This window comes from Macrotis lagotis, chromosome 7 (assembly GCF_037893015.1).
Source record: "Macrotis lagotis isolate mMagLag1 chromosome 7, bilby.v1.9.chrom.fasta, whole genome shotgun sequence".
Classification (NCBI taxonomy): domain Eukaryota; kingdom Metazoa; phylum Chordata; class Mammalia; order Peramelemorphia; family Peramelidae; genus Macrotis; species Macrotis lagotis.
Genome location: NC_133664.1, coordinates 151,222,720 through 151,246,899, shown reverse-complemented (window position 1 = coordinate 151,246,899; position 24,180 = coordinate 151,222,720). Strand labels below are relative to the sequence as shown.

General features: G+C 35.1%; 1 protein-coding gene and 1 pseudogene across 2 annotated transcripts in view; both read right to left on the bottom strand.

The window, feature by feature from the left end:
* Positions 1–239: 239 nt before the first annotated feature.
* SLC26A3 (solute carrier family 26 member 3) overlaps positions 240–24,180 on the bottom strand; it is a 47,169-nt gene continuing 23,228 nt past the window's right edge. Inside the window, exons 12-20 of one of the 2 annotated variants that reach the window (XM_074195160.1) lie at positions 24,062–24,168; positions 22,805–22,874; positions 22,609–22,701; positions 15,682–15,777; positions 14,460–14,693; positions 4,774–4,828; positions 2,865–3,007; positions 2,654–2,719; positions 240–638 (exon numbers count right to left, since the gene is read on the bottom strand). In XM_074195160.1, coding sequence (XP_074051261.1) covers positions 615–638; positions 2,654–2,719; positions 2,865–3,007; positions 4,774–4,828; positions 14,460–14,693; positions 15,682–15,777; positions 22,609–22,701; positions 22,805–22,874; positions 24,062–24,168 — 888 coding nt within the window. In that variant the 3' untranslated portion in view covers positions 240–614. Of the gene's footprint in view, positions 639–2,461; positions 2,720–2,864; positions 3,008–4,773; positions 4,829–14,459; positions 14,694–15,681; positions 15,778–22,608; positions 22,702–22,804; positions 22,875–24,061; positions 24,169–24,180 lie in introns of those variants that run through there. The other variant, XM_074195159.1, reaches the window with a different exon arrangement.
* On the bottom strand, positions 8,974–10,149 carry LOC141493879 (actin, cytoplasmic 2-like; annotated as a pseudogene).

Sequence of the window (24,180 nt, the reverse complement as noted above, 5' to 3'; positions counted from 1 at the left end):
GGTAAATGTCTTCTAGGAAATTTCTAGAATATTTCATTCTCATTATCTTGGTTTTTTTTTTTAAATTACAATAGGAACTTTAGAGATAGACTACTGAAGTTTTTTTCTTCCCCTTCAAGAATTTAAAAAGAAATTTATCATGACAAACCAAGCTTCTATGCAACTGAAAGGATTATTTAAAAAAGCTATATTATAAGGTTTAAGATTATAAATTACAGACTTCAAAGCAGTTGTGTATATGCATTATTATAAAGGTATATAAATTATAGAATCCAAAGCAGTTGTGTAAATACATTGTAAAAACCCTTATACACAGAGGCAGTGACTTGGATTAGAATCCATCAATACTATATAAATAAAATATATATGTACATAATTAGTTCCTTTTTGTCAGTTAAATCTATAAAATAAAAAATTAAGAATATTTATATCATTTAAAATGGACATGTGAAAAATATACTATGTTAGAGCAATCTTGTTCCAAAGATTGAAACAATTCCATGTAGTAAAAATATTCTTCATATGATGTATGAATTTATTGATTACTTTCTGGATATAAAATTGTTCTTCTATACTGGACAGTCTGATAAAGATCTCCCTGAATTTTATTTTGATTAAAATTTTGTTTCCACAGATCCCTGAAAGAAAGAAAGGCTTATTTTAACAGAAGTCATGTTAGATTTGAACAGTTATCATGACTGAGCATAGTACCTATGTGTTTAGAGCAAGCCTTTGGCATCCCAATTTCATTAGGATCACTAATAAATATCGACAATGTCAATGTATCAACATGTTCCTCTGTTGATAGTTGGTTAGCTGAGTGAATTAACTCTTATATGCTCCTAGAGCTATCTAAATTGGGGGGAAGGGCCTAGATTTTAAGAGGGGCATTTATGCTGGAAGACTTGGTCCATTCTCAGATAGTGTAACATCATGCAGCTCTGGGGTTGAGAAGGGAGGTGGGTTCTGTGGCAATAACTCTGGGCATAGTAAGGCTGCATTCCACTGGAGGATTTCTGATGGTCACTATGAAAGGAAAGGAAATAGGTCCCTCCTTTGTATTCTGGGATGAAGCACTGTTTATGTTAGTCTGGCAATATTGGTTGTCTCTGCCTTATGTATGTATACTATATTTTAGATTTATCAAAGTATTTGTAATCGGGGCAATACATAACAAATTTTCTTCCTTCACCCTTTACTTCTGAAGGGCATTACATAAAACCCCTTATTAGTATGTCTCCTTGTAATATGGAACCTTTCTTCTAAAATGGTTGAAGTTTTCATTTTTCCTAACCATATTGCTCTGAGAAAGAATGGGTGGGTGAAGCTAGCTAGTATGATTAGATTTTCAAAGGTGGGGAAGTTGCTTTGAGATTACAGTTCAATATTTCTGATGCCTGTTCAGAGTTCATTCTTCTGAAACCCTGAAACTTAGGAAGTTTCGGATGAACCTCTTTCCTGTTTAATTTAGTGACAGTTCAGAAACCAGCCACCATGGGGAGCAATTTCAAGTTATTTTTTAATATTTTCAATTTCATTGGAACTTTTCCCTAAACCTCCTGTCTCTTTTTAAAAAAATTTAAAATTTTATAACTGTTGACTTTTTTATCAACTTCTTTTTGGAATATATTTCTCCTCCTGCTCAGTGAACTATCCCTTAGGGCAAAGTATAAAACAGGAGGGAAAAAATCAGTTCAGCAAAACTAACCCACATATCATATATATATATATATATACATATATATATGTATATATATATATATATATATATGCAATGTTTCACCCTCTTACAACTTCCTCTTCAAAGGAGGGAGGGAAAGCTACATCTTCTCTTTTCTTCAGAGATGGGGGAGGGAGGTTTCAGTCATTATCACATCACAGTGTTCATTTTTGCCTAAACCGATTAATAATCTTAGTTCTCCCAACTCAAGGAATTTTCTTAAGGATAAGAATATCATACAAAGTTCCTTTTCCTGTTTGAACCCTGAAGTAGAGCTGGTGATCTGGTTTTGAGTCCAAGCTCCATCCTTAATTGGACCTCCAGTTTCTTATCTTTAGAATAGAGATAGTAACACCAGTTTTATCTCTTTGGAATGTTTGTGGGGCAACAGTGAGATAATAGTTGGCAAGCACTTTGAAAAATAACAAAATGATATATAAATGATCAGAGTATTACTAGAAATTCAGTGGCATTACACTTTGGGGTAACTTGGGTTTAGTGTTCCCAATAGCTCCCTGAATTTTGTATATTTACATGGTACTTTAAGATTTGCTTTACTTATATCATTCCATCCTTACACCAATCCTGTGAGTTAGGCTATATTATTATCCTCATTTAACAGATGATGAAATTGTGATTCAGAAGGATTAAATGACTTGTCTAGGGTAGTAGGGTAAGAAAATTGTGAGGTAGGGTTTGAACTCAGCACCCTGAAGTCCTGAGCCTATTCACTATACAACACTGTCTCTCTGTGTTTCAAGAATGAAACACAGAGGGCTTGTAGAAAGTCCAAAGGAACTGTTGTCTTTTGTTTTGTTCCTTAGCATATTTCTTCCTCTGACTTAATGAAATTTGTTTGTAAAAGGCAAATGATCCTCCCTAGAGCTACTTCATGTGGGAATTATCTGTCAGTTCCTGGCAGATGAGCCTTACCTGGTAATCCCTATTGTGTAGTCCTCCATTTGTGTTTATAGTAAAATCAACTTTCATTTCTTTCTCCTGAGATAAAAAGAAGTTCTAAGTTACAAGGCAAGCAATTTTCAAAATGGTCAAGTTTAATTCCTAGAGTCTACTGTAATCTCTTAAACAAATTCAACGTCAATATTCTCTTTTAATGTTAATATTGCCAGGAATTATTACCTACCTGATTGTGGTTGGATTTTGAAATAATGTAGTTCTTTTTCATCCAAATGTGCAAAATGGCATCATGAATTGTCAGGAAAAATATTGAGCTCTGGACTTCATGGTCAAAAAAGTCACACCGTTCAAGTTTTCCTACAAAATCATCTGAATGAAAACAAAATGAACGTGACAAAGTCCTTTTATTAAGGTGCTTATAGGTAGACCCTATTTGCAAATATTTCATTTATCATTGATGTCAGTTGAAGTTTTGATGCCTTGCTATGCTATGGCAATAATGATAATTCATATTTAACTAAGGTTTTATGGTTTACAAAAAGCACCATTCTCACATCCTCCCTGTGATAAGACAGTCTGTTTTATTATTATTATTATTACCAGATGAGATTAAGTACCTTGCCCTCAGTACCATCACTGATAAGTCTCAGAGCAGACTCCAGACCAACCCAGAGTTCCTATTTCACCATACAGCTAACTAGGATATCACCAAACCATTAGCCTACTATTGGAATAGTTTCTTCTTCTAGAGGAATATGAACACTTTTGTATTCGTTTGTATGACAGTATGGATGATGGTGGTATGAGAATAGTTTCAGTTGGTGACTGAAATAGGTCAATATCTGTTGGTACAGATGACCACACAGTTGATTGGTTTCAATGCTGAATTTTGCTTTTGGTTTGTTTTTTGGGTTTAATTGAAAGAGCAAGACACAGTCTACCTGCCTGTCAGTATATTAGAATTCTTTGCTAAACTTCAGCGATTTTACAACTTCAACCTCAGTTGTTCACCTGGCAGTCCCATGTCTTCAAAGGTTAGATTTTGTTAGGAGCTAGATCCATTGCTTGGCACTTGACTTCCTTGTCTGTAGATGACTGTTTTTGTAAGCATGGTAGTTGCAGCCCTGATCAATTATCAACAGGTGGAAAGGGGTTACTAATAACAATGAAAACTTAGCACTGTGGTGATATTGCATTCCCCATAAGACTTCCATCAGAGTGCTATGAGAAAAGAGAGTGTTTGTTTTGCATGTTAGCCTGTTCTGCTTTCTAAATTGGGACTCACAGTAGAAAATTGTACCTAGGGACTCAGCAAATGCAATTAAAGTATTCATTGATTTATTTAACAAGTATTTATGAAATATCTATTGCATGCAGAGCACCATGATAGGTTGGGAAGATAAAAAATTTAAAAACATTCAGTTCCCTGTCCTCAAAGAATTTATAGTTGAGAAGTAAAGATTATATCAGGATGGAATTCTAATTCTGGGACACTCTGGGGAAGTTCATTTCATCTCTTGGGAAGAAGTGCCACTAGGGTACTCACTCCAAAGAAGCACACTCACCAGCTCCAAGGTTTATAGGTGTTATATTATATATCATATTATGCAAGAGTTATTGTGTTCACTTTTCCCCAGCAAGAAAATATCTTCAATGTCAAAGTTGAGAATTTGAGGTTATAGCAACCCAAAGGAATAAGACATGCTTTGTGGTCAGGGAATTCTTGGAATTTAGGTCTGAAATTCATCTACTTATATAGAAAAAATAAATTGCAAATTTTATATTCATATTCTTAGGAATATCCTCATATATTCAATCCATGATTAAATATAATGTGTTTTAAAGATTTCGAGCTTCTGGCTCACTAAATTACTTTCACATATGTTGTTAATCATGGACATTTTTATTATTCTTAATGGTTTTTGGAAATTCTAATAATATTAAACTATTAATACTAATAGTATTAAAAAAAGAAAGTGTAGGATAAAATTTCCTTAATGGTTTTTGTAGGACCAGTTGCTATTTAGGCCCTTCTGTTTTTCCTTCTGTGAGAATGGTACCTGTTCTTTTTTAATTGTATTCATAAAAGGTTGTACACCAATTAAATGAAGGGTGAAAACAGAAAGACAACTTACCATCAACTCCAACAATATACACATCTACATTAATCCTGAGAAATCCTTGCAAAATCTGTAAAACAGAAATCATGTCTTATAAGAACAATTTGATGTCATAAACAAAGAGAACAATAGTGATTATATTTTTTGGAGGATATATAACTATCAAACTTTTGCATGGTGAATGAATATAAATTAATAGTTAATAGAAAGGGAAAAAATTTCCAAGTTGGGAAAGAAAAAAAGGCTAATAAGAAACAGGGTGCTTGTTTAATTAAAAGAATCTTAAAAAGGTGTCTAATTGTTTATGGGCATAGTATATGGGGAAAATTTCCAATTAAGTTTCTTTTTAAGTAAGTTTTCTTAAACAGAAGGCTCAACAAAGACCTGCTTATTAATTAAAAGCAAGAGACCTACAAAAACATCTACAAGTTTACAAAATTTTCACCATTCCTATCCTTGGAAATTGACTATTACTGTCAAATGAAATCATTTATGTTCTTAATGTGACAGTTTCCTCAATTCTAAACTGAGAGGTTGTGGTCTGGATGACTTCTAAGTCCTTTCAGCCCTAAATCTGATTCAACAATTCTGACTATATTTAACACATTTTTTGCAAACCTTAAAGGATTATATAAATGTTAGCTATAATTACTACCTCAGTCTTAAACATGTTCATATCTTCTAATTCCCTAGATCCTTAGACTGAGAAGTCTAACAGTTCCAACAAAATATACATCCAGGTATGACTAAACTGAACCAGACAAAAAATTTTTTTTCTTCTGTTTAAGTGTCATTCATTACATGCATCATCATCATCATTAACATTGTAACAAATCTCTTGGATACAGGATACCATACTCTAAGAGTTTGAGATATCAAAAAATATAAAGTATCTTCCCTGCTCTATGAATGTACATGGATAAGCCTAAACAAACATTAACCTCATGTGTAAAGAGAAATTGAGTGAATCTAAATCTATTTACACTTTCTAGGTCTGACTGTCACAAACCACAGATGAGTTGAAAACCCAGGAAAAACAGAGGAAAAAAAGGGCAGAACTTTTAACATTTTCTTTAATCCTAGATATAATTTAGGCTATGCATGTACTCCCTTTGAAGCTAACATGGTGGATAGCTATCATCATAAAATCACTGTACTGACAATTAGTCCACTGAGAGACAGGTTTGGATAAACTGTGTTTTCACCAGTTTGTTGCCAGAAAATCATATATTGGTCCTTTGCCCAGGGTTGCTAGAGTGTCATGGTGCCTTGCTGATATGGGAGGGACCCATATCCATATAATCAAGGACTCTCACAGCATGTAGGCCACCACCAGAAGTCCTGTGTCCTATTAAATAAGACCATGGAGGGGTGATAATGGTTTTGGAACAATCAATGGGAAGATTGTCTTTGCACAACATTCTCCTCACTATAATAAAACATCATGGATAAGTCATACCATCATGTCCATGATGACATGGTTCTCTTCAATTACAAAGGACAACTTACTTTTCTCTTAAGTATTTAAAAAAAGCACTTGAAGGAAAATAGATCTCAAAATCTGATGATTTTCCACAAAGATAGTTTCAAACCATAGAAATTATGTGAAAAAACAACATTTTCACAGGACTTCAACAAACCTCCTCTGCTTGCACTAAATGTAAGAATGGCTTGGATATTTTTAGGCTATGCATAACAGTTAAAGTCTGGGGAATTGGGGTTTGTTGATTTTTACCCTGGCAGGGCTGAGGGGTAGGGAGAGATCTATGTTGTAAATTTGTAGAAGATTCCTGAGCTAACAGGCAAGAAGCAAAGGCAGGATGGAAGCACTCACATTTATCTAAACTTTTAAAGGTTACTAAGTATCTCCCCCTCAAACCCTGGGAGGGGAGGTGGTATAAGTATTATTAGCCTCACTTTTCAGATAAAGCAACTAAAGTCCAGAGAAAGTAAATGATTTGTCCAAGTTCATGTTAAATAACAGGATTGATCCTACACAGACCCTTGATTGGGTATGTAGTGGGTAGAGTGTTGGGTCTGGAGTCAGGAAAACTCATCTTCCTATGTTCAAATGTCTCCTCAGATACTCACTAGCTGTGTGACCCTGGACAAATCATTTAGCCCTTTTTGCCTCAGTTTCCTAATCTGTTTAATGAACTGGAGAAGGAAATGAAAAACCACTCCAGGATCTTTGCCAAGAAAACCCCCAAATGGGGTAATGAAGAGTCAGAAACAACTCAACATGACTGAAAAACAACTGAGTTCTTTACTCAACTCCAGTGTATTTTCCAATATTTCCTATTAGATCTTTCCTTCACTACTCATCCCTTTAAAATTACAGAGAAAAATACTGGATTTATGATTAGAGTAGATTGTAGGGAACTCCTGGGTGAGGAAACTAATGTAAGTAGGACTTCTCTTCAAGTCTTGGAACACTACCTAATGTAGAGCACTGAAAAGTTAAATGACTTGCTCATGGTCATACAGCCAAAATTGGAACCCCACCTTTCTTTTTTTGTTGTTTTTTTAAAGATTTTAAATTATTTTGAGTTTTACAATTTTTCCCCTAATCTTACTTCCCCCCACACCCCCCCACAGAAGACAATTTGCCCGTCTTTATATTGTTTCCGGGGTATACATTGATCCAAATTGAATGTGGTGAGAGAGAAATCATATCCTTAAAGGAAGAAACATAAAGTTAAAGAGATAGCAAGATCAGACAATAAGATATCAGTTTTTTTCTAAATTAAAGGTAATAGTCTTTGGTCTTTGTTCAAACTCTACAGCTCTTTCTCTGGATACAGATGGTATTCTCCATTGCAGATATTCCAAAATTGTGCCTGATTGTTGCCCTGTTGGTATGAGCAAGTCCATTAAAATTGATCATCACCTCCATGTTGTTGTTAGGGTGTACAGTGTTTTTCTGGTTCTGCTCATCTCACTCAGCATCAGTTCATGCAAATCCCTCCAGGCTTCCCTGAATTCCCATCTCTCCTGGTTTCTAATAGAACAATAGTGTTCCATGACATACATATACCACAGTTTGCTAAGCCATTCCCCAATTGAAGGACATTTACTTGATTTCCAATTCTTTGCCACCACAAACAGGGCTGCTATGAATATTTTTGTACAAGTGATGTTTTTACCTTTGTTCATCATCTCTTCATGGTATAGACCCAGTAGTGGTATTTCTGGATCAAAGGGTATGCACATTTTTGTTGCCCTTTGGGCATAGTTCCAAATTTCTCTCCAGAAATGTTGAATGAGTTCACAGCTCCACCAGCAATGTAATAGTGTCCCAGATTTCCCACATCCTTTCCAACAATGATCATTATCTTTTCTGGTCATATTGGCCAATCTAAGAGGTGTGAGGCGGTACCTCAGAGAAGCTTTAATTTGCATTTCTCTAATAAGTAATGATTTAGATCACCTTGATCTCCTCATCTGTAAATAGCCTTTGCATATTCTTTGACCATTTGTCAATTGGGGAATGGCTTTTTTTTTTACTTGCAGCACTTTTATTTTCCTTAAACAATGATGTGTTGGGCATTACAATTCTCAACTCTTAGGATGACTTACAAATTTTGGTATTCTACTGTCATGTGAGAATATTAAAGCAATGTACAAAAATCTAACTAGATGCACAAATTTACAGGTTTTAAATGAAAACTTTTGCAACTCATGGTTGAGTAACTTAGTCCCATGACATTGGGGGGAAAACAGTGGGTTAAGAAAAAACTGGTTCCTAAGGCTTGGATTCAATATGTATTCCTGCTAGGATGAAGGCAAGATATAACACACATTTAATAAACTCTTGCCAGCCTTAGGACAGAAATTCTGACCTTTAAATACCCTGTATAGATCTGATGCTTAATAGAACTAAACTGTACAGCTGTTGAGTGTCAACCAGCCAAATACTATATTGCTGTATTATCAGGTCAATTCTCTATAGAAGTTAACTCTTAGCCTTAGCCTTACCTGTCAAAATGAAGTGACCTGTATCAGGATTTAGATCAAAGATATGTCAAGGTATGCTAAAATGTACACCAAGGGAACAATTGTTAACTTGAATACATACGAGGTCAAATCAGTAACGGTTCAACAATCTAAAGAGTGCTGATATTTGTCTAATATCAGATACAAACTTCCTCAAGGACAAGTTTCTTTTCAGAGAAGGCTTATTCCAGTTTCATGAGGTTAACATGAGGTGTATATTTGTCAGGGCAAATTTTTACTTTGTGAATACTCATGCAGCAAATGCTACGCATCTGCTAGCAGTCCATTTAGAAGCATTTGTGATAGACAATGGATGGGCCAGATTCATCATATTTCTGCTTACTGATCCCCATCTGCTGGAAGGTGGAGAGAGAGAACCACCAATCCAGACTGAATACTTACATTCAAGGGGAGCAATGATCCTAATTTTCATTGTGCTAGGTGCCAGGGCTGTGATTTCTCTCTGCATTCTGTCAGCAATACCAGGGTACATAGTAGTACTACCAGACAATATTGTGTTGGCATATAGATCCTTTTGGATATCAGCATCACATTTCATGATAGAATTGAACAATATGAATGCCACAGTATTCCATACCCAGGAAGGATGGCTGGAAGAGGGCCTCCGGACACCTGAACCTCTCATTGCCAATGGTGATCACCTGGCCATCAGGCAGCTCATAGCTCTTCTCCAGGGAAGGAGATGAAGCAGCAGTGGCCATCTCCTGCTCGAAGTCCAGGGCAACATAGCACAGCTTCTCCTTGATATCACGAACAATTTCCCTCTCAGCTGTGGTAGTGAAGCTGTACCCTCTTTCTTTCAGTATCTTCATGAGGTAGTCTGTCAGATCATGGCCAGCCAAATCCAGATGAAGGATGGCATGGGGAAGGGCATTACCCTCATAGATGGGCACAGTGTGGGTGACACCATCACCAGAGTCCATGACAATACTAGTGGTACAACCAGAGGCATACAGAGACAACACAGCCTGAATGGCAACATACATGGCTGGGGTGTTGAAGGTCTTAAACATGATCTGTGTCATCTTCTCTCTGTTGGCCTTAGGATTTAAAGGAGCTTCTGTAAGCAGAACAGGGTATTCTTCAGGGGCTACACGAAGCTCATTGTAGAAGGTATGATGCCAGATTTTCTTCATGTCATCCCAGTTGGTAACAATGCCATGCTCAAATTTCAGAGTCAGGATACCTCTCTTGCTCTGGGCCTCATCACCAACATAACTGTCCTTCTGCCCCATTCCCACCAGGACACCCCTGGTGTCTTGGGCATCCAACAATGGAGGGGAACACAGCCCGAGGAGTATCATCCCCAGCAAAGCCAGCTTTGCACATGCCAGAGCCACTGTCAATCACAAGAGCAGCAATTTCTTCCTCCATTTTTGTTTAATCTAAGACTGCACAGGGTCCAAGTCTGAGAATTTCCAAAGTAGCCATAGCCTACAAATGCTGCTGGCTACCACTGAGTGAGAAATGGCTTTTTTTTTAAAAAATTTGACTCAGTTCTCTGTATATTTTAGAAATGAGTCCTTTGTCAGAAACATTAGTTGTAAAGACTGTTTCCCAGTTTACTACATTAATCTTTTGAACTTGATTACAGTGATTTTGTCTGTGCAAAAGTTTTTAACTTATTGTAATCAAAATCATCTAGTTTGTTTTCAGTGATGTTCTCCATCTCTTCCTTGGTCATAAAATGCTTCCCTTTCCATAGATCTGACAGGTAAACTAGTCCTTAATCTTCTAGTTTGCTTATAATATTGTTTTTTAAGTCTAAATCCTGTATCCATTTGGATCTTATCTTGATATAGGGTATGAGGTATTGGTCTAATCTAAATTTCTTTTCCCCAGCAGCTTTTATTGAAGAGAGAGTTTTTATCCCAATAGCTGGACTCTTTGGGTTTATCAAACAGCAGATTACTATAATCATTTCCTGCTATTGCACCTAGTCTATTCCACTGGTCCACCACTCTATTTCTTAGCCAATACCAAACAGTTTTGATGACTGATGCTTTATAATATAATTTTACATCAGGTAGGGCTAAGCCACCTTCTTTTGCACTTTTTTTCTTTGAATCCCTGAAAATTCTTGACTTTTTGTTTCTTCATATGAATTTGCTTACCACTTTTTTTTTAACTCAATAAAGTATTTTTTTTTTGGAATTTTGATTGGTAGGGCACTAAACAGTTAGTTTAATTTAGGTAGAATTGTCATTTTTATTATATTAGCTTGACCTATCCATGAGCATTTGATGTTTGCCCAGTTATTTAAATCTGATTTTATTTGTGTGAGAAGTGTTTTGTAATTGTTTTCAAAAAGTTTCTAAGTCTGCCTTGGCAAATAGACTCTTAGGTATTTTATATTATCTGAGGTTACTTTGAATGGTATTTCTCTCCCTAGTTCTTCCTGCTGTAGCTTGTTAGTCATATATAGAAAAGTTGAGGATTTATGAGGGTTTATTTTATATCCTGCAACTTTGTTAATGTTGCTAATTGTTTCCAGTAGTTTTTTTGGATGATTTCTTGGAATTCTCTAGGTATACCATCATGTCATCAGCAAAGAGTGAGTTTTGTCTCTTCCTTTCCAATTCTAATTCCTTCAATTTATTTTTCTTCTCTCATCACTTAACATTTCTAATATGATATTGAATAATAGTGATGATAATGAGCATCCTTGTTTCACCCCTGATCTTATTGGGAATGCCTCTAGCCTCTCCCCATTGAATATAATGCTTGTTGATGGTTTCAGATAGATACTTCTTATTATTCTTTTTTTTTTTTTAGATTTTTGCAAGGCAAATGGGGTTAAGTAGCTTGCCCAAGGCCACACAGCTAGGTAATTATTAAGCGTCTGACATCGGATTTGAACCCAGGTACTCCTGACTCCAAGGCCAGTGCTTTATCCACTACGCCACCTAGCCGCCTCTGCTTCTTATTATTCTAAGGAACAGTCCATTCATTCCTACACTCTTTGGTGTTTTTAGTAGGAATGGGTGCTGTATTTTGTCAAAAGCTTTATCATATAATTTCTGATAGGTTTGTTGTTGATATAATTAATTATACTAACAGTTTTCCTACTATTGAACCAACCCTGCATTCCTGGGATAAATCCTACTTGGTCATAATGTATTATCCTAGTCATAACTTGTTGTAATCTTTTTGCTAAGATTTCATTTAAGATTTTTGCATCTGGGGCGGCTAGGTGGTACAGTGGATGGAGCACTGGCCCTGGAGTCAGGAGTATCTGGGTTCAAATCTGGCCTCAGACACTTAATAATTATCTAGCTGTGTGGCCTTGGGCAAGCCATTTAACTCCATTTACCTTACAAAAGAAAAAAACCTAAAAAAAAGATTTTTGCATCTATATTCATCAAGGAGATAGGTCTATAATTCTCTTTCTCTGTTTTAACTCTTCCTGGTTTAGGTATCAGCACCATATTGGTGTCATAGAAAGAGGTAGGGAGAGGAACTCCACCTTTCAAGGATAGTTCTAGTCACTATTTCATTCTGCCTTTCTCAAAATTATGTTGTTCAGTCATATCCAACTCTTTGTGATCTCATTTGGGTTGTTTTTTTTTTTTTGACTAAGATACTGGAGTGGTTTGTCATTTCCTTCTTCAGGTAATTTTAAAGATTAGGAAACTGAGGAAAACAGGGTTAAGTGACTTGCCCAGGGTCACACAGTTGGTCAATGACAGGTCAGATTTGAATTCAGGAAAATGTTTTCCTGACTCCAGTCCCAGCAGTCCAGCTGCCTAGCTGCCTATTCTCAAAATCATATATACTTAAAAGGAGGTTATCCTAGAATAGGAGTGGGGAATCTTTTTTTCTAACAAGGACCATTTGGATATTTATAGCATCATTTGCCTACTATATTTGGTCAAAAATTTAATTTAATTCACCCCTAAAAAGCTCCTAGATTATTGAATTTTGAGTCCCCCTGCAGTTGCCATGGCAATGCCAGACCAAATGACTAGAAATTTTCAGCCCCTGACCTAGAGGGGTAAAGGAGGGATCTCATTTGTTCATTTGCCAAAGGCAATATTCTCATCCTATGATGTTTCTCCCTTTAAAGTATAAGTACAAATAGTTTTATGGGACACTAATGCATTGTTGGTGGAGCTGTGAATTGATCCAATCTCTCTGGAGAGCAATTTGGAATTATGCCCAAAGGGCAGTAAATACATACATATCTATGTATGTATTTACTGCCCTTTGATCCAGCACTACTACCACTGGGTCTATAGCCTGAAGAGATCACAAAAAAAGAGTAAAAACATCACTTGTACAAAAATATTCATACCAGCTCTGTTTGTGGTAGCAAAAGAATTGTAAATCAAGGGATGTCCATCAATTAGGGAATGGCTAAACAAAATGTGGTATATGTATGTGATGGAACACTATTGTTCTATTAGAAATCAGAAGGGATGGGATTTCAGAGAAATGTGGAAAAACTTGCATGAATTGATGCTGAGAGAGATGAGCAGAACCAGAACAACAATTTACACCCTATCAACAATATGGGGGTGATGATCAACCTTAATGAACTTGCTCATTCCATCAGTGCAATAATCAGGGACAATTTTAGGGGATCTGTAATGGAGAATAACATCTGAACCTAGAGAAATAACTGTGGAATTTAAACAAAAAAAACAAAGATTATTATCTTTAATTTATTAAAAAGTTGTCATGTACTACATAATTTTGCTATCTCTAATGTTTTATCTCTTTCTCAAGAATATGTTTCTTCTCTCAACACATTCAATTTTGATTAATGCATAGCATGAAAACAATGTAAAGATTATCAGATTGCCTTCTATTGGGGAAGGGGAGAGATGAGGGAGGGAGGGGGAAAATTATAAAATTTAAAACCTTACAAAATATGATTGGTAGAAATTACTATTGTATATAATTGGAAAACAAATATTATATTTATATTATAAAAAGATAAAAAGAAAAATAATTTTGTATTATTCTTCCTGGAAACAAAACTTATACCTATAATCATGGCTCAGTTAGTTTTATTATAAATTAAAATTCATATATATATTCAAGTATCCTCATAGAGTTAGTTCTGCTATAATGTGTGTTTCAAAAAACATGAATTTGTTCAGTGAAATTAATACATTAGGGGACATTTTGAGCATTACTCAAATTTCAAGTTTGCTACTGCTCAATTTCTTCTTTGAGAAGCAGTCAGATAACAGAGAAAATTGCACCATTTCACATTAACTTACAAGCTACAACCTTTTGACATCCTCTTCCACAAGCAAAATTCAGGTTTTAGGGTAAAGTTCTGGATTTATTCTGAATTCTGGTGTAGTAGGAGTTCTGAGAACAAAGGACTGAACTCTTACTTCCTCCCTCACTCTTCTGCCATGGACTTGTGCAGCCCACAAAAGGCCTAGCTGCATATTTAGACATAATTTAAGCATTTCTTAATCTAAAACATCTACAAAACTATGCTACAATTTTTATTAAGTTTCTATCTTTTTATGTTTTACTGAAAAAGATTTTCAGTGTTGGTCCTCTAACACCATTTCCTCCATAAACTCTGTGGGTTTTTTGTTTTCTTTTTTATGTTGCATTTAAAAAATTTTTTTTGGGGGGGGAACATAAATACCCCATTATAACAAAATTCCCTGGGTAGAAAGATGGGGTGGAAGGAAAAGGAAGAGAAATATTTAAATTACCGATTTAAGGCCCCTCATTGAAGAAACATCCAAGAATGATACAGCTGAAAAGTCAAGAATGAGGCTGTGGAGGTTGATTTTGGGAACTTGAATATTGAGAGGAAGGTCTGAGTTCCAGTCTATTTGAAAGGGTAGATCTGTAGCCTGGATAGGCTGATCCAATTCTTCTATCTGGTTGTTATCTAACTCATCATCAGAGTCTTTGAAGCCATCAGCAGTATATATAAATCCTTTCTGCAGGGTGGAAATACAAAGTATGCAATTCATACATACACACACAGATATTTTCCTTTACTGGAATCAAGAAAAAAGATTATTTAGATTAATACTAATCTTCCAATTAACAAGAACTTATTAAGTGCTAAATGTTAGGCTAGGAACTGGGCAATACAAAGATAAAAAAAATGAAACAATTCTTGCCCCCAGGAAACTTATAGATGAAGTATTGTATTTAAGGAATAGTAAAAAAAAAAAAAAGCTAATTTGCTTGTACTATAATGTGTATATAATGGGGAATCTTACATAACAAATCTGGAAAAGTTGTTTATGTTCAAGTTATGGAAAACTTTAAATACCAGAACAGTATATATGTGATAATAGATGTAATAGGTAGCTAGTGGAGTTTATTTTATTGGGGAGTGGGTTTAGCAAAATCATGTTGACATCTTTGTGATTTTGACAGGGGAGAGATCAAATAGAAGTTATTTCAATAGTTCCAGTGAGAGGTTATAGGATTGTAAGTTACGTTGCAATAAAATTTAATTACTTATATGAAAATGAAAGAAAGGAGCACATGAAATTAGGAGACTGTTCTTGTTCAATTATGTCTCTTTCCCCATTTTGAAGTTTTCTTGGTAAAGATCTTGGAATAGTTTGCCATTTCCTTCTCTGGCTCATTTTACAGATGAGGAAATTGAGTCCAATAGGGTTAAATGACTTGCCAAGTGACATATAGCTAATAGTGCATGAGGAAGGATTTGAACTCTAGAAGATGGGCATTCCTGATTCCAAAACCATTGTTCTATCCACTGTGCCACCCAGCTGCCTGAAATTAGGAAGACTGAAGTTCAAATCTTTCCTTTGGTATCAATTTGTGAACATGTAATGTTTTGAGTGGAATCCCAAGTAACTAATGGGGCCAAAATCTTGAAACATATCTACTAAGCTTTCAGTTAAAATATGTAGCTTTATATATCACATATAATGTGTCCAAAGTACTTACTTGTGTTATTTGCAATAGTCCCTTCTTCTCCCACTTTCGGATTTTCTTCAGGGCTTTGTTGCGCTTTCGCAAAATTCTAGATGGATTAAAACCAATCTGAAAAATACATCATTGAATTAAATACTTGCCAACATACATTGTGCTTTTAGGGATAAAGACAAGTAATAACCTTCCCTCCCTCCAATTTTTAAAAAATCAATTTTTTGGTTGTTTTTGAAATGCAGTGGGGTTAAATGATTTGCATTGGTCACATAGCTAGGTAATTTTTAAGTGTGAGACCGGATTTGAAATCAGGTCCTTCTGATTTCAGGGTTGGTGTTCCATCCACTGCTTCACCTAGCTGCCCCCAAAATGATTCTTGAGAAGCCTGAAGATGACAAATTATAGGAAGAATTAATGATTTCATACTCAATAATGACAATAATGAGACAACATACCAAAACTTATGGGATATAGCCAAGGCAGTTGTCAGGGCATATATTATATCTTTAAATGCTTACATGAATAAATTAGAGAAAATTAGAGAAAGAACAAATTAAAAATCCCCAATTAAATACCAATTTAGAAATTCTAAAAATTAAAGGAGAAATTAATAAAATTGAGAGCAAGAAAACTATTGAATTAATAAATAAAACAAGAGTTGGTTTTATGAAAAAACAATAAAATGGATAAACCTCTGGTTAATTTGATTAAAAAAAAGAGAGAACCAAATTACCAGTATCATAAATGAAAAAGGTGAACTCACCACCAATGAGGAAGAAATTAAAGTAATAATGCAGAATTATTTTGCCCAACTGTATGCTAATACATTTGATAATCTAAGTGAAATGGATGAATATTTACAAAAATATAAGTTGCCCAGGTTAAATGAAGAGGAAAGTAAATACTTAAATAACCCTATCTCAGAAAAAGAAATACAACAAGCCATTATTGAATTCCCTAAGAAAATATCTCCAGGACCAGACTGATTCATAAGTGAATTCTATCAAACATTTAAGGAACAATTGGTTCCAATTCTACATAAAGTCTTTGGCAAAATAGGCAAACTCTGCCTAACTCTTTCTATGACACCGGTAGGGTGCCAATACCTAAACTAGAAGAGTCAAAATAGAGAAAGAAAATTATAGACCTATCTCCCTAGTGATTATAGATATAAAAATCTTAAATAAAATCTTAGCAAAGTGATTACAGCAAGTTAGCACTAGGATAATACACTATTACTAAGCAGGATTTATTCCCGGAATGCAGGGTTGGTTCAATATTAGGCAAACTGTTAGTTTAGGGGGCGACTAGGTGGAGCAGTGGATAGAGCACCAGCTCTGGGGCCAGGAGTACCTGAGTTCAAATCCAGCCTCAGACATTTGATATTTACTTAGTTGTGTGCCCTTGGGCAAGCCACTTAACCCCATTGCCTTGCAAAAACAAAAACAAAAACAAAAACAAAAACAAAAACAAAAAAAAACCTGTTAGTTTAATTAACTATATCAATAACAAACCTATCAGAAATCATATGATTATCTCAATAGATGCTGAAAAAGCCTTTGACAAAATATACTACCATTCTTACTAAGAATACTAGAGAGCAGAGGAATAAATGGAATGTTCCTTAGAATGATATGCAGTATCTAACTGAAATCATCAACAAGCATTATATGCAATGGGAATAAACTAGAGGCTCCCCAATAAGATCAGGGGTGAAACAAGGATGCTGTTATCACCACTACTATTCAATATTGTGTTAGAAATGTTAGCTTCAGCAATAAGAGAAGAAAAAGAAGTTGAAGGAATTAGAATTGGGAAGGAAGAAACAAAACTCTCACTCGTTGCAAATGATGTGATATTATACCTAGAGAATCCCAAAAAATCATCTAAAAAACTACTAGAAACAATTAGCCACTTCAGCAAAGTCGCAGGATATAAAATAAACCCTCAAAAATCCTCAGCATTTCTATATATGACTAGCAAGATACAGCAGAAAGAGAAATGCCATTCAAAATAACTTCAGACAATATAAAATACTCAGGAGTCTACCTGCCAAGGCAGACTCAGAAACTTTTTGAAAACAACTATAAAACACTTCTTACACAAATAAAATCAGATTTAAAAAACTGGGAAAATATCAGCTGCTCATGGATAGGCCAAGCTAGTATAATAAAAATGGTAATTCTACCAAAATTAAATTACTTATTTAGTGCCCTGCCAATCAAAATTCCAAAAATTTACTTTGTTAGAAAAAATTGCAAGTAAATTCATATGAAGAAAAAAATCAAGAATTTCCAAGGTAGCTTAGCCCTACCAGATCTAAAATTATATTATAAAGCATCAGTCATCAAAACTGTCTGGTATTGACTAAGAAATAAAATGGTGGACCAGTGGAATAGACTAGGTGCAATAGCAGGAAATGATTATAGTAATCTGTTGTTTGATAAACCCAAAGAGTCCAGCTTTTGGGATAAAAACTTCAGTAAAAACTGTTGGGAAAATTGGAAGTTAGTATGGCAGAAACTTGGCTTAGACCAACACCTCAACACTTCGATAAGATCAAAATAGATACAGGATTCAGACACAAAAAACAATATTATAAGCAAACTAGGAGATCAAGGAATAGTTTACCTGTCAGATCTATGGAAAGGGAAGCATTTTATGACCAAGGAAGAGATGGAGAACATCACTAAAAACAAACTAGATGATTTTGATTACAATAAATTAAAAAGCTTTTGCATAGATAAAACCACTGTAACCAAGATCAAAAGAAATGTAGTAAATTGGGAAACAATTTTTACTAGTATTTATGACAAAGGACTCCTTTCTAAAATATATATAGAGAGAACTGAGTCAAATTTATTAAAAAAAACAAGCCATTCCCCAATTGACAAATGGTTAAAGGATATGTGGAGGTAATTTACAGATGAGGAGATCAAAGCAATCCATAGTCATATGAAAAATTGCTCTAAGTCATTACTTATTAGAGAAATGCAAATTAGAGCATTTCTGAGGTACCAGCTCACATCTCTCAGACTGACCAATATGACCAGAAAAGACAATGATCAATGTTGGAAGGGAAATGGGAAATCTGGGACACTAGTGCTTTGTGGTGGAACTGTGAACTCATCTAGCCTTTCTGGGTCTATACCCTGAAGAGATGATGAAAAAGGGTAAAAACATCACTTGTACAAAAATATTCATAGCAATTCTGTTTGTGGTAGCAAAGAATTGGAAATTGAGTGAATGTCCATCAATTGGGGAATGACTGAACAAATTGTGATATATGTACATTATGAAACACTATTGTTCTATTAGAAACCAGGAGGGATGGGAATTCAGAAGAGCCTGGGGGGATTTGCATGAACTGATGTTGAGCAAGATAAGCAGACCCAGAAGAACCATGGGCTTGATGATCAATCTTAATGGACTTGCCTATTTCATAAGTGCAACAATTAGGGACAATTTGGGGGTATGTGCAATGGAGAATACTATCTGTATCCAGAGAAAGAATGGTGGAGTTTGTACAAGGACCAAATTTTTAAAAAACCATTATCTTATTATGTAATTTTGCCATCTCTTATATTTTATTTTTTTCCTTAAGGGTATGATTTCTCTCTCAACACATTCAATTTAGGTCAAGATATAGCATGGAAATAATGTAAAGACTAACGAACTGCCTTCTGTGGGGGGTCGGAGGAGGGAAGAGAGATTAGGGGAAAAATTGTAAAATTCAAAAATGAATAAATTTTTTAAAAGATATGATATGGGGGCGGCTAGGTGGCGTAGTGGATAAAGCACCGGCCTTGGAGTCAGGAGTACCTGGGTTCAAATCCGGTCTCAGACACTTAATAATTACCTAGCTGTGTGGCCTTGGGCAAGCCACTTAACCCCATTTGCCTTGCAAAAATCTAAAAAAAAAAAGATATGGACTGAATTACTCATTCAACAAGCATTTAATAAATGTTTACTATGTATCACACACACATACACACACACACACACACACACACACACACACACACACACACACACACACACACCCCATACAAGAAGCCTGAAGAAACTATCCTGAGACAGAACAATAGCCTATATAGTTTGGTATTCTGTCTCAAACAATAATCTGAACCTCTCTTTAATAATCTATACAGATTTGTTATCCATAAATTCATCCATTTCTTTCTTTCACCTATTCATAGAAATAACTATCAAAGTATTGATTTCCATATAATTTACCTTCCTCCTCTATAAAATGAGGGAGTTGGACAAGATAATTTCTAAGATTCCTTCTAACTTTAAGTCCCATAATGATTTTTTTTTAAGGTTTTTGCAAGGCAAATGGGGTTAAGTGGCTTGCCCAAGGCCACACAGCTAGGTAATTAATTATTAAGTGTCTGAGGCCGGATTTGAACTCAGGTACTCCTGACTTCAGAGCCGGTGCTCTATCCACTGCGCCACCTAGCTGCCCCATAATGATTCTTAAATTAAATAATACTTTCATTCAACTTAAAGAGATCTCCTTCATACTTTAAGGGATACTACTTAGCCTTGGTAATTTTAAATCCATCACCAGAAACTAGGTTGTAAATTGTTTTGACCCTGGCAATTCATTAAATTGGGTTGGGATGGGGAGGGGAATAAATCATTTAGTGAAATATTGATCAATTGGCTTTTATTATTCTAGGTTTCTCATTTATTGTGCAATTATATATGTATATTTAACAAACTGTAGCCTTATTTATATTGCAAAATCAGTATATTCAAGTAACTTTTCTCAGCATTATAGTTATGAACATCTGTCATCATTGATCCTTTGCATTCTCCTTCCCCTCATTACATAAAAGATCCTTACAACTGTTGCTCTGTCTTCCTCAAGAGAAGGGCCAATAGGAATGGTCCTCCAGTGTATGTTGATACACCTGATTCATGCTCTATGGCTATAGTACTTAGTTTTAGCTGGAATCTAGGAAGGTTTCTCACAGAATGTTAAGAAGAGATCAGTGGAAAGGATACTAGCTCTGAAATGAGGGAACTTGGGTTTAAATTACACCTCTGATACCATAGATAATGATTATTCTTCAGTTATTTCATTTAGTTGTGTTTGAACTCTTTGTGATCCCATTTGGGGTTTTCTTTGGCAAAGATACCAGAGTAGTTTGCCATTTACTTCTCCAGATCATTTTACACATGAGGAAACTGAGGAAAAACAGGGTTGAGTGACCTGCCCAGGATCATCCAGCTTACTAAAGTGTCTTTGAACTAAGATCTTTCTATCCCATCCTGGGCATTTATCCACTTTGCCATCTAGCTGTCCAATTAAATGATTAGTGTGAATTATGAATATCCTGAAGAAATCAGATAATCTGAATTTACACTACATTATTTCTCTTGGGCTGGAACCAATGATCATAGTTTACATAATTATAATTTTGAAGTGTATAAATTAGAAAGAATCTCTATTCTTTGATTTCTCATATCTGAAACATTGGGCAAGTTTATCTCTCTGAGCCTCAGGTTCCTCACCTCCAAAATGAGAAGTTTGGACTCCAAGATCTACCACTGAAAGAGCTTCCAATTCTCAGTTCCTTATAGTTTTCCCAGAATCACATAGCAAATAAACAGTGAAGCAGGCTCTTTGATTTTCTAGGTTGTAGAACTAGATAAATCCTTTGAAATATCTAGTCTTTCCCTTCATTTTAGGGAAACTTGGGCCCAGAGAAGAGAAATAACTTGACCAAGATCATAAAGATAATATGCAACTGAATCAAGTTTCATATCCAGATCTTCTGTTCTTTTCCCTGATGATACCCTAATTTCTGAAAACAAATCTTTTGTTGCCAAGTATTTTTTCCCATTGCTTAACACTACCTCCCATAATGTAATTAGTATTATAAATATTCAAACTGGGTGTGTGTTGGTGGGAAGACAACTAATAAAGACTATATAATATTCTTCCCTGATGAACATGGTACCAAAACTCTATTGAATGGGATTCACTAGGAAAATCCTGATTGCCCTATAGTTGAAGCTTGTAGTATGCATTTTTTTTGTGTCTCTGGATGAAGAATAATAACATGGAAAAGTCAACCTTTATTTACTTCCAGATATGGTGTAAACAAAATTTCAAGCCTAGAAAACACATTAGGAAATCAGTTATGTTCTTCATCTTTTACTGATTTGTTTGTTCAGTCACTTTTCAGTCATGTCCAATTCTTCATAATCCCCTTTGGGGTTTTATAGACAATGGTATTAGGGTGGTTTGTCATTTCGTGCTCCATATTATTTTACAGATGAGGAAATTGAGGCAAACAGGATGAGGTGACTTGCCTAGGGTCACACAGTTAGGATGTATCTAAGATCAGATTAGATCTTAGTAAGATGAATCTTCTTGACTTTAGGCTTAGCACTAACCACTGTGAAACCTAGCTTCCCACTTTCTTCATCTGTGATTTCCTTGTACTTCCTTTCATTCCTCAAATTTGAGTCCCACCTCCCTATCTTCAATCCACTCCCCATCACATCACAGTCACTTATATATTGTCATTAAGACCAGCAGCAGGGATGTTTTAAAATATTAAATATTCCTTCATTGTTTCTGGATTGCTTACATATTCCTTGCCCTGAGTTTCATAAGGAATTGACTTGGGAGATAGCAGTAAATATAGAATAACAAAACCATACTCTAACACTGTTTGCTATTGACAGAACTTCATCATGAACCCCATCAAAGGACTTTTTTCCCCCTGAAGACATACCTTTTTATAAGGTATTCTTGCCTATAAGGCAGTTTCACAACATGGACCTGGGAACAAGAGATATAGTAAAGTTCCCAAATAATAGCATCTACTAATCATTTTGTTAAGAAGCAGAATAATTGTTTCCTGGAATTTAGAAAAATAATGGAATATATGCATTAGTATGTTTTTAAATCACACCAAAACTTACAGCATCAATAAGTTTTCTCTTGAAGAAATTAATATTTGCAAAATAGATAGGAGATGCACATTTGAAAATCTTCACTCCCTCTGGTTCATAAACCTACATAAGAGGAAACATGATGTTAGTTTCTGAATATAATTTGCTGAGAATTAAACAGATGTCAGGATCAAAAATATATCAAACAAAACTGAAAAGTTCTTACATCAGGGTAATCTTTTTTGTTTTTATAGATGTTGCTTCTTCCAACATTGGCCAATGTGCTACATTTGGGGCTATAAAGAAATGAGAATAAAATGAAAAAAATATCACATTAGGACTATGTCTGTGGTATGAAATTTGGTATCTTTCTATGCCTTATCAAAAAAGACCTTTGAAGACAGGAAATAGATCTTAATTTTTTTCTTCTTTATAGAAGTAACAGAGTAGTGGAAAAAGTGCTTTTGCTATGTGAAATCAGGGTTCATATGCTTACTCTGATGCTTCCAAATTGGTAAATTATTTAAACTCTAAGCTTCAGTTTCTTCAACTATAAGATAGAACTAATGCTATATCTTATACCTATGTCAAAGGGTTGTTCTGAGGATCAAATGAGATAATCTGTTAGTTATATGTAAATATTAGTTATTCCTTTTATTTTGAGTTCTGACATGTTTAACATAGTACTTTTTCTTAGCTGTAAATTGAAGTTGATAGGTTGTGGTACAGTGGAAGGATCATAAGATTTGGTAATCAAAAGGCCTGACTTTAGATCTCCTCTCTTCCACTTACTACCTTGGAAATGTTCAGAATGTAATTCTCTGGACCTCACTTTTTTTCTCCTGTAAAATGAGTTGGTTGGACTAGATGACTGCTGTTCTTCATTTGTATCAGTCATGCTTGACTCTTCATGACCTCAACTGAAGTTTTGTTGGCAAAGATACTAGAGATTTGCCATTCTCTTCCTCAGATCATTTTTACAGATGATGAAACTGAGGTAAACAGGGTTAAATGACTTGCTCAGACTCACATAGTTAGTAAGTGAGGCCAGATTTGAACTCATGAAGATGAATCTTCTTGACTTTAGACCCAGTACTCTTATCCATTGCACCACCTCACTGTTCCTTTGAAGAAAGTGCTTGGCATTATCCACTATTCCAATTTGTCTCCAACTTCTCTCTGTTATACAGGTAATCAAACCAGAGCTTATAGCATTTATATAATATCTCTGAAATAGTATCAAACATCAGAGTAGAAATGGAGGGGAGGCTAGGGCTACAAAGTCATACAATACATCTGCTCTTTGAAGATCATTTCTAGATAACCTGAAAGAAAATGGAATAGCTCATCTTAACTTTAAAGATATTTCTATCAATTAAAATGCTACTTTCTACCTCCATAAAAATGACAAATTAATCTCTTCCAATTTATTTCAATCAAAACCTGAAAGTGTTCATGTTTGGCATACCCAATAAATACTCACAACTGAGTCCGGAACACAATGGTAAGGAGCTGGAATACAACACCAGCTGCTAGTCCCAAACCAAGGCCCAGGAAAATAACAGCCACGAAAGTAAAAACCCAAATGACCTGGACAAAGAA